General features: G+C 17.4%; 5 protein-coding genes across 5 annotated transcripts; 1 reads left to right on the top strand and 4 right to left on the bottom strand.

Moving 5' to 3' along the window:
- Positions 1-1,727: 1,727 nt before the first annotated feature.
- Positions 1,728-4,025, bottom strand: PF3D7_1454300 (SNF1-related serine/threonine protein kinase KIN; the record flags this gene model as incomplete). The annotated part of the gene is made up of 1 exon (XM_001348654.1): positions 1,728-4,025. The coding sequence occupies one exon, from the start codon at positions 4,023-4,025 to the stop codon at positions 1,728-1,730; it is 2,298 nt and encodes a 765-aa protein (XP_001348690.1).
- A 2,579-nt stretch (positions 4,026-6,604) lies between these two features.
- On the top strand, positions 6,605-10,819 carry PF3D7_1454200 (conserved Plasmodium protein, unknown function; the record flags this gene model as incomplete). Its single annotated transcript, XM_001348653.1, has 1 exon — positions 6,605-10,819. The coding sequence occupies one exon, from the start codon at positions 6,605-6,607 to the stop codon at positions 10,817-10,819; it is 4,215 nt and encodes a 1,404-aa protein (XP_001348689.1).
- Positions 10,820-11,424: 605 nt separating this feature from the next.
- On the bottom strand, positions 11,425-11,958 carry PF3D7_1454100 (tRNA intron endonuclease, putative; the record flags this gene model as incomplete). The annotated part of the gene is made up of 3 exons (XM_001348652.1): positions 11,425-11,496; positions 11,641-11,756; positions 11,853-11,958. 3 exons carry the CDS (start codon positions 11,956-11,958, stop codon positions 11,425-11,427), a joined length of 294 nt encoding a protein of 97 aa, XP_001348688.1.
- A 735-nt stretch (positions 11,959-12,693) lies between these two features.
- On the bottom strand, positions 12,694-14,229 carry PF3D7_1454000 (RNA-binding protein, putative; the record flags this gene model as incomplete). Its single annotated transcript, XM_001348651.1, has 1 exon — positions 12,694-14,229. The coding sequence occupies one exon, from the start codon at positions 14,227-14,229 to the stop codon at positions 12,694-12,696; it is 1,536 nt and encodes a 511-aa protein (XP_001348687.1).
- A 1,284-nt stretch (positions 14,230-15,513) lies between these two features.
- PF3D7_1453900 (conserved Plasmodium protein, unknown function) lies at positions 15,514-18,399 on the bottom strand (the record flags this gene model as incomplete). The annotated part of the gene is made up of 1 exon (XM_001348650.1): positions 15,514-18,399. One exon carries the CDS (start codon positions 18,397-18,399, stop codon positions 15,514-15,516), a length of 2,886 nt encoding a protein of 961 aa, XP_001348686.1.

Raw genomic sequence — 18,399 nt, 5'->3', positions numbered from 1 at the left:
AAGAAAACTATTATATATAAATAATATATATATATATATATATATATATATATATATATATATATATATATATAATAATTAATATACAATATATTGATAATAATAAATAAATTCAATATAAAAAAATTACATAATAAATATATATAGAAATATTATGATTAATTTTAACGAGAATAAAAATTTAATATATAATAATAAAGAAATCAATATATGTATATGTATATTTATATATATATATATATATAAAATATTTATCATCATTATGTAGGATAAAAATATATCAGTTTCTCTTAAACATTTTATAAAATATTATATATAAAAAAAAAACATAGTGAGAATGTAACTATTTTTTTAAAATATCAATTCCTAGGCTTATTTATATACTATATATAAATTATACATATTATAATATTATATTTGTTTCTGCTATTTTTATTTTTCTCTTTAAATGAACGAACTATATATTAAATAATTATATAAAATATATATTATATATTATATATATATATATATACATATATTTATAATATGTTCAAAAAAAAAAAAAAAAAAAAAAAAAGATCTATAATAAATTTCTTTTTCATTTTTTTTCAGTTATATTTTTTTCTTTTTATATATATAATAATATTATATATATATATATATATATATATATAATATTTATTTTATTATTTATAGTATATTTATTTTTATTGTTTTTCCTTCTAAATTGTATTTTTCTGATATTTATTCTTCTACTCCTTTAAGGATATTTTAATATAAGAAGAAAAAAAAAAAAAAAAAAAAAAAAAAAAAAAAAAAAAAAAAATATAATTTAACAAGATCATAATGTTCATATATGTATAATTGGATTATGTGTGAAAATAAAAAAACAACAAATAATGTAGAATAAATAAAATATATATATATATATATATGTGAAAAAAAAAAAAAAAAACATATAAAATAAATTTGATATTAATTTATGTGAATTATAATAACATTATAAAATCCATTTAATGTTATAGAAAATGGTTATTATATATTATAAAAACAAAAATATAAATATAATAGTAAAAAGGTTATTTATATATTCTTCCTTGTTCAATATATAATATTCATTTCATTAATATATATATATATATATATATATATATATATATATATTTATATTTATTCATTTTTGAGAAACAAATTTGTGTAATTATAATGTTTTAGATATATTTATCTATGGTCCTTTTATATTTTTTTTTTTTTCTTAATTAACAGCCGATTCTATAATATTATATTATTTCATTATATTTTAAGATATTTATAATAATAATATAAAATACACACCTATTATTTTTACAATTTAAAAATATATTATATTTTATCTAATTTTGTGTTTTGTATTTATTTAATATAGTATATTTTGATAAATAATTATAAAAAGATGATTATGATGATAAAAAGTTTAATTAATTTTTTGTAGCATATAAAAATATGGATACATATATGTGTTATCATATTGTTAGTATTAAACAAAAAAATAAAAAATAAAAAAATAAAAAATAAAAAAAAATAAAAAAAAACAATTATGTTTATATTTTATATTACGGTATATACATATATTTTTTTATATCTTATTTTTGCCCACTTGAGCTTCTTATTTTTATTTCTTTTTTTTTTTATCTCTTCATTATATGTATTGGAAATATAAAGATACCATATGTGTAGTCCATTTTATTTTTTTTTTTGTTTTTTTTTCATAATCCATCTGTCTTATAATGAAAAATTCTTTCTTGAATATTATTATGACCGTTTCTTGTAATAATTAGATGTCGTGAATATATGTCCCCATGGTTTGCTAAATTTCTGATAATTTTATTTATCAAAAGATCATAAGCTGTTTTTACATAATTCTTATGTTTATTTATTAATTGTTTATTTATATATCGTTTATTTATATTATACATTTTACTTATTTTATTTATAATCATATCGTTGTAATAAGAATTATTTTTTTTATATATTATATATTTGTACCAACACGTATTACAATCAATTAAATTACAAGTCGTTGAAATATTATTTGATAGCATGATTTTCATAGGATGTGTAGTAAACCATATATGATTTTTAATTTTATTCATTGTAAAACGTTTTTTAAAATTTACATTTAACATATTTTGTAATAAGTGTTTTGCATTTTTAGATACATAAGGTTGAAAATATAATATACCTTTTATGATTTGTGTAAATAATTTATTCATATCACTATTATTAAAAGGAAGACGATGGTTTAGTAATAAAAAAAGAATAATACCTAGGGACCACACATCTGTTAACTCAGCTTCATATTTTTGTCCAAGTAATATTTCAGGAGAGGTATAAAAAGGAGAACCACATGATGTAGTTAATAAACAATTTTTTCTATAAATTGTTGATAGACCAAAATCTATTAATTTCACATTATTATTATTATCTAATAAAATATTTTCAGGTTTTAAATCTCGGTGTACTATCTTTATCTCATGTAAATATTCGATTGCATTTATTAATTGATATAAAATTCTCCTAGCATTATTTTCATTAATATTATAATTATTATAAATATAGGTTAGTAGGTTACCGTTTTCTACATATTCTAATATCATATATATATTATTTTTATTCTGATATACATCATAAAATTTACATATATGATTATGATTAATATTTTTATGTATTTCTATTTCTTTTATTATCTTATCATAATTTATAATTTCAATTAACCTTTTTTTATTCAATATTTTGATAGCAACAATTTCGTGTGTATATATATGTATACCTAAACAAACTTTACCAAACGTCCCTTTCCCAATTTTTTTTTTCGTGACAATATAATTTCCAATTTCTTTCTTTTTATTTTTTACAACAATAATTTTATATTTATTTTTTTTGTTTTCTTCTAAATATTCATTTTCTTTTATCCACATTTCATTCGTATAATCCATAGATGAATTTTTATTATCCTTATGGATATCATAGTTATGTTTGTGTTCTTCATATATATTACTAGATAGATCATTTAAATGAATATTTTCTTTTACATTGATTATATTATTTTCTTTATTATTTAGTTTACTTTTGTGTTTATTATTCAACATTATTTTATTTAATTCTTTGATATTCTTTTTATTTATAAAACTTGCACTCACAATAATATGTCTTATTTTGCACTTCCTTATGGGTGTGTTTAACATGGTTGTTTTAGATTTTATTAATTCCCCATTATTTTTTTCTTTTTTATCCTTTGTGTTATTATAGATATTATTATAAATATTATTATATTTAATGGCGTTGTCATTTTTTATAAAAACATTCTTTTGAATATTACATAAATTTTTCTTTGAACATACATTTTTACACATTTTCTTACCAATTTTATGAGTATTAAAAATTTTAGACATACCTTTTTCGTTTATATTATATTTATTTCTTTCTTTCATTTTATGATAAATATTGTGATCATCTTTATGATTATATTTGTACATGTTCTTTTCATTTAATTTATTATATATAAATAATTTTGTTTTTCCTATAGGTTCACTTTTCCTTTTTATAATATTATTTTTATACCTTTCAATATTATAGTTTTTAATATGATCATATTTTATTTGATTATTTGATGACATTGTAAGGTTAATATTTTTTTTATAACTATCCTTTTTTCCTATTGTATTAACATCCCCTGTATTATTTGAATATGAAAAACAAGATTTCATATTCACCTTATTATTTTTACATAAATGAATTGCTTTGTAGGAGTTACTTTTTATATATTCTTTTATATTTTCATACCCCACCTTTTCATATTCTACATATTTATCTTGATGTATTTTATTTTCCTCTTTCTTGTCTTTTCCATTATATATATTATTTACTATTTTATTTTTTTTATAACTATTGTTTGGGAGGGGTATACTTATATTAACTCCACTTTTTTTTAATGAACAATTTTTGAGGCTTGCTTTTATAATACATATTTGTTTGTTTTTACAATAAACAGAGGATGATGGCATTATATATATGTATATATGATAAATATATAGGTATACCCATAAATATAAAAATAAAAATAAATATAAATATAAATAAATATATATATATATATATATATATATATATATATTTATTTATTTATTTATTTATTTATGGATAATATTTTTGTTATTTCACAAAAAAATATAATAATAATAAAATCAATTGAGACAATATAAATATATATAAATATATATAAATATATATATTTATTTATTTATTTATTTATATATTTTTACATGATAAATAAAATATTTTTTTTTTTTTTTTTTTTTTTTATAATATATATATATATATATATATATATATATATATATGTACTACACAGGCAACCCTTATTATATATATACATATAATATGTATAATTTTGCATATGTTTTACTTTTCTTTTTTTTTTTTTCTTTTTATTAATGTAAGAAATTGTTTTGAACATTTTATATACATAACATAAAAAGGATTAATTTATTAAGGTCTTTTATATAAAAGCATAAAACCAACAAAATAGAACATATTTTTATTTCATAATATTAAAATAGACATTCTGTGATAATAAATACATGAAATAAGAAACCATTGTTATATATATAAATACATATATAAATACATACATATATATATATATATATATATATATATATATATAATATATTTATTTATCTATATTTTGATTATACCATAAAAAATATGCTTTTATTGAAACTTAGTTAAAAGTTAAGGAATAAAGGAAAGTAGGAAGATTACTTTTCTTTTTTTTTTTATCTATTACTTTTTATAATAATAATTAAATTGTACATATAATATAATATAATATTATATTATATTAATATATATATATGTCTCATTATTATATTAAATACTTTTTTTCTTTTTTCTTTTTTTTTTAAATTGTAATATTTAAGGAAGTATGTTCTTAAATTAAAATGATAAAATAATAAAATTTCTTAAACAGAATAAATCAAAAAAAAAAAAAAAAAAAAAACCAAATAAATTAACATGTTCATTAATTGTTGTAATTAAATAATATACATATATATTTATTTTTATTTTTTATAATATCATTATAATTATATTGTAATATATTATTTTATTCTTCTTCATTAATTATGAACACTTTTTATTATATCTATAATATATGTATGTTTTTTTTATATTTTAAAGTTTAAAGGAAATAAAATAATAAATACAATATTTACATTGAATTATACGAAATGGAAAATTATTAGAACATATCGGGCTTATTTATTTATTTATTTATTATATATAGAAATAAGAAAAAACACAAACAATCGAAACATATTATTTTAAATGAATCAAAAATATATATGAGAAATAATTGGTTTTTTAATTTTTTCATATATATATATTTTTTTTTGTAATTTTAATTTCAATTCTACAATGTAATAATATATAATAAAATATGTAAAAAAATTATATTTTTTTTTTTATTTATTTATACTATATATAATAATTATTCATATATAATATAAATAATAAATATATATATATATATATATATATATATATATATATATATATTATTATATAATATGCATTGTATATACTTTTACATTACTTATGATGTGATATATATATATTATATATATACCCCTTAAGGTTATATTTATATAAAAACCAAAAATAAATAATGATATATATATATATATATATATATACCCCTTAAGGTTATATTTATATAAAAACCAAAAATAAATAATGATATATATATATATATATTTATTTATTTATATGGATTAAATATATTATATATATAATATGTAATATATAATATTATTTTAAGAATTTATAAAAAATATAGTAAAATAAAATATTAATATTTTATACATGTATATTTTATAATAAATATGAAGAATAATAAATAACCTTTTAATTAAATAAAATAATGTTGCTGCATTGATATATATATATAAAAATATATATTTATATATATATATATATATAATTTCTTCTTTTTTCTTTTTTTTTTTCTTTTTTTTTTTTTTTTATACGTGATTCACATTTTTTTCATGTTCTATATTTTATAATATATTTCTTATTTATATTATAATATTAAAAAAAAAGATATATCTGAAATATAGAACGGGAAAACAAATTAAAAAATAATAATATAAAATATATATATAATTTTTTTCTATATCTGAGAAAAATATTGTAATGTTTAAGGAATATGTTTTTTTATGATTAAATCAAGGTGACAGAAAAGCATATTTATATTTATATCAAGAATTCTTATTTATTAATTAATAATTATATTTATGTTTTAATTATAAAATATAATAAAAGTAAATTAAGGGGGGAACTATTTAAAGGAAACGTATATAAAAATTAAATATGGTCCTCATAACAAAATTATTAAAAAAATAGTATAAAAATACGTATAAAATTATTTTCAGCAATATGTTATTATATATATATAAATATATATAGGTATTATTTGTTAGTACAAAAAAATATATATACGTATAAATCTATTTATATATACATATTTATATTTATTTATATATATTATAAAAAGACGAATAAATAAAAGTAAAAGGTTGAAATGGAAGAAGGAAGGAATGACAGCCGAAATAGCCTTGTTTTAGTTTCCTTAAAACGAGGATTAAATAAAAGTAATATAAATTTTATTGAAGATGATGAGAAATATAATGCGGAGATATTAAAAGGTCATCTTCGAGATTTAAAAAAGTTGAAAGAAAAAGTTATAAAAAAACGAAATGAATCCAAAAATATAATAAAAAGAGATCTTGATGATTTTCTTTTTGATCATGTTGAAACAAATTGTAATTTTGATCATTTTTTTGATAATTGTTTAGAAATTATACAAAGATATTTATATACTTATAAAAATTTAAATGATATTATGATAAATGGTCAGAAAAAATATATGCAATATGAAAAGTGTAATATCAAAGAATCTGTTGATAATAATGATTATAATAATTATGGTAGTAATAATAATATACAATCTGAATCTTATCATAATGATAATAAAGAATTATATAATATGATAGATAATAATTTATTTATACATAATAACAAATTTATTTTTGATTATGATGATGATAGTGAAATATATACTTCAAGTGAAGAGGAAATTATTATCGATAAAAAAATTAGAAATAATTTTATTAAAAATAAAAATAATGAAGATAAATTAAATAATATAAGAAATAATTTATCAAATAATAATAATGATTCTTGTAATATTAAATTAAAACCAAAAAAAGGAAAAGATAATAATATATATAAACAAAAAAAAATAGACCTATTAAATAGATATCCTATATATTTAAGAGAATTAATTAAAATTATCAAAACATCAAAAAAAAGAGAAAAAAGAATTTTGCAAATTAATTTTTTTAAAAAAAATATGGAACTTGCAGATAAATATAATTTAAATAAACTTTTTCATAAATTATATTTATCTAACTCCTATGAGAATAATAAAATATATGTTGAAAAGAAAAAAAGGAGAATATTATATAGAATGGTTAGATATAACTTGTTAGATTATATTTACAATAATCATGATATACTTCTAGAAAAATTATTAATAAAAAATAAAAACAAACTTGACACTTCTAATAAAAATGATCACCATAATAATGTAATCTTAGAAAATGTAAAAAAATTATTTCAGTCTCATGAATGTAACAGCAAATCTATCAAAGGTTGTAAAAAATGTAAGGAAAATGTCAAATTACTTTTTTATATTCTTATACAAGAAAATTTAAATTATTCTCCCCTTGGTGAAATGGAAAAGTGTAATAATATTAATAATAATAATAATAATAATTCCCCCAATTTATTAACCCATATTCTTATGAAAAATAGAGATTCAGAAATAAAAAAAAAAAAAAATAAAAATATAAATGAATATACAAATACAACTATAAAACCAATTAATGTCGAATATGAAATATCATATCATGAAAATATGAGTATATATATGTTATCAAAAAATAATATTTTTTGTCATATATTACATGAAAATTATATAAAAGAAAATTTTAATGATTTATTAATAAGAATTAAAAATGGAAGTATAGGTTATAATTTGTTACATCTTATATTTAATAAATATAAAAGTGCAAATTTTTTAAATTATAAGAAATTAAAACGTACAGTAGAAAATAATTTAAAAGGACACATTAACAATAACAACAATAATAATACTAATAATATGAATCCTTCACACCCGTCTCTTCATATGAGTAACAATTTCTTTGACATATTAAAAAGAAATATAACAAATGATGAAAATTATTCTTCTGTCTTTTTCGATAAATTATTTCATAATTTTTATGATGTGTTATATACAGATAAGAATAATTACGTAAAAGAAAATAAGTCGCTAACTAAAAAAGATATAGAAATTGTAAATCTAGGAGAAGAAGAAACAGATATGGAAGATCTATATCATGTGGATGAACAAAATAATTTAAAGCATATAACATACAATAGAAATATAACAGAAAGACAAAGTGTTACAATAAATAATATGAGAAATTCAATAAATAATACAAGAAATTCAATAAGTAATATGAGAAATTCAATAAATATAAAAAATATGAATTCTTTATCATTAAACCAAATTTATAAAAATTATATAAATATTAAAAAAATAACCAACATTGATGAACAATTTATTGATGATACATGGGATAATTCAAATAAAACTGCATCCAAATATCATTTTATTAATAAAGAAAATATACATATGAATGATAGACAATTTGAAAAAATAAATTATAATTCATTCGATACATATTTAAATAAAATTAATAATCAAGTAGCTGTTGTTGTCGATAGTGATGATTCTGATGAAGATGTAAAATGTAATTATGGAAAAGCTAAAAATTTATTAAATTTCTTAAAAGGAAAATCGTATAAAACTTTAACAGATCTTCATAGAAATAATATTATAGAAACCTATAAAATTAATCATATAAAAAAAAATTTCATTCTACACCCTTTAATTAATTCAAAATATATAGGATTCAAAATTAACTGTAATGATATATCAAATCGAAATATAGATATATTCTGTATTAATAATAATGAATATGTAAATGCATATAAAAATACTATAGAATATTTGAAAAATAATTTAAGTACAGATATAAGAAAAAATTATAATGATTATAAAAATATGAAAAATCAAATATCATCTAGAAGAAAAAGATCTATAAGTGATATGGAATTTAATAATTTTTACAACAACAACAATAATAATAATAATAATAATAATAATAGTAAAAATTATATAAATAATAAAAACAAATATAATATTAATGAATATATTGTTATTATTGATGAAAATGTAGAGGAAGAAAAATATAAAATTGATATTTATAATTATTCAGAATTATCAGCTTATATAGTTAATTCAAAGGAAGAAAAGAAAAAAGAATATTATTCTAATTTTATAAGGAATGAAATTTATTCACATAAGTGGATTAATAGACTTCAATTTAAATTACAAAATTATTGTAATTTATATAAAAATAGCTTTTTCAAAAAAAACCATATGAAATTAATAAAAGATTATTTATATGGAATCATTATTAATTCCTATTATGAAAATATTTATGATGTATCTTTAAACTTGCTATTAAGTAATCATTATAATCATTTTGATTTATCAAAACAGCACGTTTTGAAAAATATTAGTTATAATATAAATCAAATATATGAACAACTCATTAAAAATGTTAGAAGTGATATATTAAATAATCAATATATAAAAAATGAATATTATAATATAACCGAACAAAATTTACAAATAAAAATAAACGAATATTTATTAAATTATAGATGGAATAGTGAAAATAGTAAATTTTTTGATACACTTATAGATAAATATAGACACATATTATTATATTATATTTTATATACATATCCTAAATTCTTATATATTTTTAATATAATAAAAATAAAGCATTTTAGAGAAGAAATCAAATTAGCTTTACCCGAACAAGAAGACGAACATGTAAAAGAAGCTCAAAAAGATTATACATCTCAAAGAAAAATGTTAAGGAGTGCAAAAAATAACCAATTAGAAATAAATAATGAAGAGACAAAACCATTTGAAGTTGATTTTTATTTACCTTTCTATGTAAAAAATAGAAAAGATAATAATATATTAAATTCATTTTCATTACAAAGTTTATTATTAGTTGGTTTTTATGAATCTTTTGAAACTCCATTGTTTTCAAGTATATTATATGAACAAACTAATATTGAAACTGTCAAAAATGATATTCATCCTTTATGTTATAAAATGATTTTATATTTTCAGAAAAATACATCATTTTTAATTAAAAAGAAATTAGCATTAAAGCAATTATCAATTCTATTTTGTATTTTAAATTCTTATCTATCCTTTGCAACATTGCAACATGCCTCTTTTTACACTCAAAAAAACATATCCAGATTTTTAATATTTAAAAATAGCCAAAGAGAAATTAATAGACTAAATGAATTATACTCAAATGGAAATTATTATTTTCCCACAAACTTTCTTCATAAATTTTTAGACACATTTTTACTTAAAAAGGATAATGCTTATATAATGACAGAACAGTATAAATGTAAACTGATGGTGTATATCTTATTAATACAATTGTGCTTAACAGATAACGCCTTACCTTTAAATTTGTCATTAATAAACAGGAATACAGGACTTATATTACGTAAATTACATTTTTCAATAAAAGACAAAAATATAATTACTTTTAATTTGAATGAATAAAATCTATACTAATAAATTAAAAAAAAAGAAATAAATGATTTTTTTTTTTTTTTTTTTTTTTTTTTTTTTATGTTAATAAATTATTTTTTTAAATTTTTCTTTTATCCAATATTTAAATTGACTATGTAGCCATTTTTTTTTTTTTTTTTTTTTTCCAAAAATGAAACTAGCTATTATTATTATTATTTTTTTTTTTTTTTATTTTATTTTATTTTTTTTTTTTTTTTATACATTAATTGTTTTAGCTATTTATTGATATATATTTTTATTTTTTATATTCCATTTTAATGTTAAATTAACTACTTAAAATTTATATATCATTTGTTTTAATATTTCTGTTGAAATATTATTGTCTATTTGAAAACTTCGAATTACTATATAGTAATATCCATTTCTATTGAAAATACCTGTAGATACAATAATTTTATTAATCATTATATAAAAAATGAATTGACCAAAAGTAACGAAAATATAAAAAAAAGATGAAATAATAAAATATAAATATTTTATAAAAAAAAAATTAAAGTAAATATATTTTCTGTGTTTTTGGGTACACACAAATAGCTTGTATATATATTATATCCTATTTAATGTATTATAATAATTCATTTTCTCTTTCTAAAAACTTCTTCGTATCTTATAGATTTATTCTCTTCATTAATATAAGCAATAATTGCCTAGAGAATTCCAAAAGAGAAGAAAGACGATAAAAAAAAAAAAAAAAAAAAAAACATAAATGAAAGAATATAATAACATGTTAATAATAAATTGTGATATAAAAGAAATATTTCTTTTTCTTTTTTTTTTTTTATATGATTTACCTTCTTTTTAACACTTTCACATATTCTAACAATTATGTTTTTTTCTTTCTCATTTAAGCATATATTTTCCTCCTTTATAAAAACTAGAGCAAATCCATGTTCTTCATCAACATTATCTAAAAATAAAAAGTTATATATATATATTTATATATATATATATATATATTTTCTTTAAATTTATATACTCATAATAATATTGCTTCAAGTTTTACTTTTATATAGTACAAAATCTGCTCCATATTTAAAACCATCAACTACAATGAAAAGTTTATTCAAATCATGGAAAACAATTTCTCGTTTTCTATTTTTAAGTATCATTTAAGAGAAAAGTAGAAAAGAGAATAAGTAAATTATAATTATGTCAATTCATATTGTTGAATATTTATTTTATATTCCTTTTATATAATAATACATGAATTAATTAATCCATGTAAAAATATGAGAACATATATATGTAATTTTGATTAAAATAATGGAATATTATTTATATTCTTTCTAATAAGGAATAAATAAATAAATATATATATATATATATTATATATATGTATATACTTTATATGTTATAAATTTGTAAAACTAAAAAAAAAAAAATTTCGAAATAAAAAATTCAATTACATTAAAAAAAAATATATTAAAAAGTAGGGAATTTTAGTATATAAGGCAAAAATATACATTTTATCAAATTAAGAATATATAAGTGTAAATAAATTAAAAAAAAAAAAAAAAAAAAAAAAAAAAAAAAAAATCATAATGATTATGCATAACTAAAAAAATAAATAAAAAAAAATATATAAAAAGGAAAAAGTACAAAAAAATGTTTGTGAGAACAAATTTAATATCATTAAGAGTAATAATCAAACATTAATATTAAGGAGAGGTGAAACAATAATATACATACATACATACATAAATATATGTATGTGTATGTTATTAGAATTATATATTCACCTACTTATGCTTATTCTTGAAGTCAATTACAAATACATATATTTATACATCCTTAATTTTGAAGGTATATTAAAACAATGTGTTGTATACATATTATATTTTTTTTCAATCATTATTTTCAAGAGTTTCGTACTCTTCCTCAGTAGCAAAAGACGCTTGGACTTTTCTTCCTGCAAATGTTCTACCTTTGAATGTATTGAGAGCATTTTGCGCCTGATCTTTTGATTCATATTCACAATAAATTTTGACAGCAAGGGCATCAAGTAAATTTTTATCAACTACAATGTTTATATTTAATAAATTTCCAAATTTGGATGCTTCTTCTTCAATTTCTTCTTTCAATGTTTCATCTACTTCTTCTGGGGTAACTAAATTAGTTAGGTGAACTATTCTGGTACAATCATTTGGTACTGATAAATTTTCACCTTTATTATTTAAATCATTATTTTTTAAAATAACTGGTGCTTGTACTATAACCCCACTTCTTTTATCTACTTTTTTTAAAATGAGTGGGGCTTTAATACCTTGTTTGTCTTTACCTAGACCTTCTCCTTTTTTCCATCCCATTTTTTCCATCATTCTGGTAGCAAAATCTTTCTTTGAAGTTGTAGTATCTTTGTTATCATCATTTGAATTATATGAATTTTCATTATGATTAATATTACCATAATTATATGTATAATCATCATCAGATGGATGATTGGACATATTATTATCTATACTTTTTCTTATATCTGTTTCTTTCTTTTTTCTTTCTTCGTCATATCCTTTTAAATCATCAAATTCATTTAATTTCCTTTTTTTTTCATAATCTAATTCCATATTTTTTAATGAATTTATATTAGAATTTTTTCTTTCATAACAATTTACATTATTTGTATCTTTTTCTGGAGAATCATCCATTTCTTCCATTTCTAGTTTTTTCTTCTGTTCAGCTAGCATAATAATTTTTTTTCTTTTTCTTTCTTTTATTATTTTAATAAGATCATTAGGCTTATTAGGTTCATAATCTTCATTTGCATTTGCTATGAAATATTTTTCATATAAATCATATTGAAAAGTATCATTTTCCATATTTTCGTGATTTAAAAGATTATCTATTTGATAATGATTAGATTTTGTATGTTTGATATCTGTTTCAAAATTGTTGTTAACAAATAATTCTTTTATATTTTTGTTACTATTTATAGGTACTTGTTCATTTTTATAATTATGTTGTATTTTATTTAACCTGTCACTAATTTTTTTTAAATCATCTTGAATTGACTTGTTCATATTAATAATTTCTATATTAGTAGTAGTCTCATTTATTTTTTCTTTTTTTTTTATATTTAAATTATTTTTTTCAACTTTATTTTTTACATTTCCATCTTTCAAATGGTTCCAGAATATATCTTCTTCATCATCACTTTGTCCTTCATTTTCTTCATCTTCATTACCTGAATTTTTTTTTTCCAATTCTTTTTTTTCCTTTTTTGTATTTGCAATATTTTTTTGAACAATAGCTGGAGTTATTAAAAATTTATTGAAACCAATATAATTATTCTTCTCCTCATTTATCAAATTTTTCTTTTCATTATTTCCTCCAGTTTTTTTATTACTAGAAACTGGAGGTGGTAAATCACCATACAAACTATCCATTTGTAGTTTTTCATAAACTCATATATTTATAACTATTATATGTACATAATATTGAGGAGTAAAACAACCTATATATGTAAATATAAACATATATAAATATAAATATAAATACATACATATGTATATATATATATATATATATATATATTTAATATATTAACAGATTTTCCAATTATTACAATACGCAAAAGCTAATAATAAAAAATATCTTAGTATTTAAAATAATAATAACATTTTAAGATATTTATATAATAATATTTCATACTATATTAATTTTACAAAATGAAATATCAAATAATATATCTTTACATGTTCAAATTAACAATTATATATTATATATTATTATACATATATATAGTAAATATATATTTATATATAATATATATATTATATTTATATATTAATTTTTTCACATTTTATCCTTCTACTTTTTTAAAAATTTTTATATTATAATATATAGTAAGTTATTAAAATTGTAAATATATATAATTTTTTTTTTTAATTATTATTATTTCCCTTTTTTTTCTTTTTTTCTTTTTTTTTTTTTTTTTATTAGATTTTTATTATTAATTTATAGGATTTGTTATATAATATATATAAATATTTTTTTTAAAGGAAAAATAATATACATATAATATATATATATATATATATATATATGTGAATTTTAAAATACATATAAATAATATTTATGTAGAATTATTTTATATATTTAAAAATACGACAAAAAAAAGAAAAGTATATAAAAATATTTTATTGAATACGAAGAAAAGAACAAAAATTTCCAGTAACAAATATTTTTTTATTAGAAAAAAAAAGTAGGTTTTATTTATAAATATGTATTATTATAAATAATAAGTTTTGTAAAAAAATAAATAAATAATATTAAATACATGTATATATATTGTTATACATATATATATGATATATTATAAACCAAAATGATATTAAAATTTTAAAATTACACCATTACATTATAAATGGTATTTAAATAATATTATAATCATATATTAAAAAACTATTTGAAATATATGTATTAAAAATATAAATCAACAATACAAAATTTTTGTGTTAACATATATATAAATATATATATATATATATATATATATATATCATAATTATAAAAAAAAAAAAATAATTATTATTATTATTATGAATTAATGTAAATTATTTACATTCATATATAAAATATGCATATAAGTTAATATAACATACATATATTACATATATTTATATATTTTTAAGTAATAAGGAAAAAAAAAAAAAAATATATGGCCACTTTTATTTTAGGGTTTTATTTATATTATTTGTTGTACTCATATTTATTTGATTATAAAAATTGTTATTATAATTATTTGTTGGAACATTTGATATATAACTATTTCGATTAAAGCTCATTCTTTTGGAGTTGTCTATACTTAAACTATTACGCGGTTGTGTTTTAAGAAATGTATAATTGTTATTTATATTATTTACATTATTTAAATTATTTATATTATTTACATTATTTACATTATTTACATTATTCATATTATTAATATTGTTCAAATTATTCATATTTCCTACACATGGGGGAGCATTAGGATTATTAATTGTTGTTGCATTTTGGAAGGTATTTATATTAATATCATAGTTTATATTATTTTGATGATATGTTCTACTTAAGGAATTATATCTCCTGTATGTATTATATCCATAATTTGGAGGATTTGTCATATTATTTGCTATATTATTCAAATTTTGTGGATTATTGATAAAATTATGTGTATATTTATTATTATTGAAATTTTTATTATACTTTGTGTTCATATTAGGTTCATTACAATTATATGGTACATAAAAATTATTCATATGTAAAGGAACATTATAAATATTTTTGTTTATTAAACTTCGATCACTATTCACCTGATTACTTGAACCAACTTGAAATGTACTTTTTGAATTTACATTTCTTATATTCATTGTTACATTGGAATTATTTCCATTCGATAATGTATTAGGAGTTACGATATTATTTGTACTCACATTTTTATTTACATTATTTGGTTGATTATTTCTTATATTGACATATGTTAAGTTCTTATATTTATGATTTATACTTTTATACATTATATTATTATCTACAGATGGTTTTTGAGTTTTATATTTATATGGATTATGTGTTTTAACAAATGTTTTTGAAATATTTTTATAACTGTTATTTATGCTATTTTTTTTTAACACTTTATGGGTATAAAAATCTTTGAATGTTTTATAAGTACCAACACAACTTGGTTGTGATATATTAATTATTTTATTCAAAGTTTTATGATTATTAATATTATTATTATTATTATTATTATTATTATCAATATTATTATTATTATTATCAATATTGTTATTATTATTGTTGGTGCTTTTGTCATGCATTTGCGAATCTGCAATGTTATACAAATCATTATAATTAATAAAGACATATGGAATGGATGCATTTTTAAAAGCATCAAATAATTCTGAGCATATACCGGTTGTACCTTCATTCATATATAAAGAATGTTTTACATCCACATAAATATCAATATTTTCTTTTATCTCATCTTTCAAATATGGAAACATTAATTTGGCATAATAAAAAACTTCCGTTTCATTTGAATTTACATTAATTATACAGCCAATAATTTTACGGTTTTCTAAACATAAAACAGATGCAACACTTAAATAATGTTCACAAGGATCAGACTGAATTGTTAATATATCATTTTCGAATTGAATTAATTTTCCTATTTTTTTAATATCCATATTTTCATTTACACTTTCGGGTACCCCCATTAATCTTATTCGATTTATTTTTTTATTGCACATATTTTTATTTTCTAAAAATTTCACATCATATGAAATGGATGGTTCTATTTTTTCTAATACAACATTTTCTTCTTCTTTTGAATTGTCTACATTATTATTATTATTATTATTATTTATTATATCATTAGTACAAACAACCAATGTATTATCCATATTGTTAAGTATCTGTTTTGTATCCTTTTCTTCATCATCTGTCCCTTCATAAATTATGTCCTCATTTAATTCATCTATTAACAACTCACTAATTTTACCTTCTTCTACATCATTATGTGATCGCCTATCTTCATAAGCATCATTCAAATTTGCATTATCTTTATTATAATCTTGTTCTTCCATTTCTATTTTGTTTAAATCAAAATCCATTTTTTTAAACTTCTCATCTACTATCAAATTATCTTTTAATTTATTCGATTTTACATTTAACATGGTAATGGAATCTGAATCTGTAGGTCTATCATCACATAATATATTTTCTTGACAATATGTTTCTTTTTCATCATCCGAATCATCAGAATCGGAAATACCAGAATCATATGAAACTTTTAATTCATTCATGTTTTTTATTTCTGATACATTTTCTTCCTTTTGATTACATAAATCTACATGTGCTATTCTTGAAACCAATAGAAATTCATCTACTTCATTTTTTCCATCAATAATTATTTGTCCTTTATAATTTTTATCTAAATATTCATCACATTGAATATTTTCCTCCTTCATATTTTTCAAATCATTTTCATTTTCGTATAATGATATTAATTCTTCAGGGTTCATATGTTTATATTTTCCATAATCATTTGAAACAGATTCCGTAGACTCTTCATCACTAAATATTTCGACATTCGTTTTTTCATTTATTACATTAAATGATTTTACTCCTTTTCTTTCATTATCATTATCCATAACAATTTCATGCTCACTTTCGTCAAGTGACATGGTACAAACATCATAACATTTTTTATTTTCCTCAACAATATTATTATTATTATTATTAATATTATTTGTTTTCCCGTTTGAGTATTCCCCTCTTCTATTATCTTTATTTTCCAAATTTTCTACATCATTAGTTTTGTTATAATTTTCATAATTATCATTGATATAATTATTTTTACTACCTTCTGTATTATTATAGTTGTATAGACTATTACTTGAATCTATATTATTATCCAAATCTACATTACTATTATACATATTACTGTCGTTATATAATTCTTCCACATTATTTAAACCCACACTAGCTTCTTCATCATTTCTTTTCCTCTTTCCTTTTTGCATATTTACAATATCTGTATATTCATTTTGTTGAATACAATTATTACCGTTCAT

Source organism: Plasmodium falciparum (assembly GCF_000002765.6).
Source record: "Plasmodium falciparum 3D7 genome assembly, chromosome: 14".
Classification (NCBI taxonomy): domain Eukaryota; phylum Apicomplexa; class Aconoidasida; order Haemosporida; family Plasmodiidae; genus Plasmodium; species Plasmodium falciparum.
The sequence above is the reverse complement of the archived record's forward strand: the minus strand, read 5'-3'. Positions and strand labels throughout refer to the sequence as shown.